At 53.8% G+C, this 1,377-nt stretch overlaps 1 protein-coding gene across 1 annotated transcript; it reads right to left on the bottom strand.

Annotated features, from left to right (window-relative positions):
• LOC135577851 (olfactory receptor 14J1-like) lies at positions 1-570 on the bottom strand. The gene has a single exon (XM_065047969.1). The coding sequence runs from the start codon at positions 568-570 to the stop codon at positions 1-3; it is 570 nt and encodes a 189-aa protein (XP_064904041.1).
• Between the last annotated feature and the right edge of the window lie 807 nt (positions 571-1,377).

Raw genomic sequence — 1,377 nt, 5'->3', positions numbered from 1 at the left:
CTAAGATATGAGTTTCCAGAGGGCATCCTTGAGTTCCTGGTTCCTCATGCTGTAGATGAGGGGGTTCACTGCTGGAGGCACCACCGAGTACAGAACAGACACTACCAGGTCCACGGATGGGGAGGAGATGGAGGGGGGCTTCAGGTGGGCAAACATGACAGTGCTGACAAACAGGGAGACCACGGCCAGGTGAGGGAGGCAGGTGGAAAAGGCTTTGTGCCGTCCCTGCTCAGAGGGGATCCTCAGCACGGCCCTCAAGATCTGCACATAGGACACCACAATGAACACAAAACAGCCAAAACCGATTAACAGACTGAACACAATAAGGCCAAGTTCCCTGAGGTAGGAGTGTGAGCAGGAGAGCTTGAGGATCTGGGGGATTTCACAGAAGAACTGGCCCAGGGCATTGCCCTTGCACAGGGGCAGTGAAAATGTATTGGCCGTGTGCAGCAGAGCATTGAGAAACCCAGTGGCCCAGGCAGCTGCTGCCATGTGGACACAAGCTCTGCTGCCCAGGAGGGTCCCGTAGTGCAGGGGTTTGCAGATGGCAACGTAGCGGTCGTACGACATGACTGTGAGGAGACAATACTCTGCTGTGATCAAGAAGACAAACAAAAAGAGCTGTGTCGCACATCCCAAGTATGAGATGGCCCTGGAATCCCAGAGGGAATTGGCCATGGACTTGGGGAGAATGGTGGAAACGGTGCCCATGTCAAAGAGGGCGAGGTTGAGCAGGAAGAAGTACACGGGGGTGTGGAGGTGCTGGTCCCAGGCTATGGTGGTGATGATGAGGCCGTTGCCCAGGAGGGCAGCCAGGTAGATGCCCAGGAAGAGTCAGAAGTGCAAGAGCTGCAGCTCCCGTGTGTCTGTGAACGGCAGGAGGAGGAACTGGGTGATGGAGCTGCTGTTGGACATTGGCTGCCTGTGGGCATGAGGACCTGTGCGAGGAGGAAAAGGCAGTGACAGGTTAGGGGAGACTTCTCTGAGGAAAATAAACATGCTGTTTCTGATGGAAAACGCCCTCCCTGATGGAGGGATGTTTCCGCTCATTCTCTCTTTCTACCAGCTGAGAAAAAACTGTTCATCACAGTTTAAAATGCAGCTTGGGCATCTGGTTTCCATGAACACAGCTCTGGGGAAAAACCCCCTGAGTTGGTGTCAGAACAAAAACTGGCCCACACTCCCACCCCAACCCCAGAGAGCAAGAGCACCAGGGACAGGTGGAGAAACAGGGAAGAACACTGCAGTGCTACCAGAAAATAAAGCAAGGACAGAAAGGCAGACGGGCATGCTGTGGAACCTTCTCCTTACACGGCTGTGCTGCTGCCACTCACATTATCACACTGTAGAGCAAGTACTTTTAGCACCTTATTTGTG

The sequence above is a fragment of the Columba livia genome, unplaced genomic scaffold (assembly GCF_036013475.1).
Source record: "Columba livia isolate bColLiv1 breed racing homer unplaced genomic scaffold, bColLiv1.pat.W.v2 Scaffold_153, whole genome shotgun sequence".
NCBI classification, from domain to species: domain Eukaryota; kingdom Metazoa; phylum Chordata; class Aves; order Columbiformes; family Columbidae; genus Columba; species Columba livia.
The sequence above is the reverse complement of the archived record's forward strand: the minus strand, read 5'-3'. Positions and strand labels throughout refer to the sequence as shown.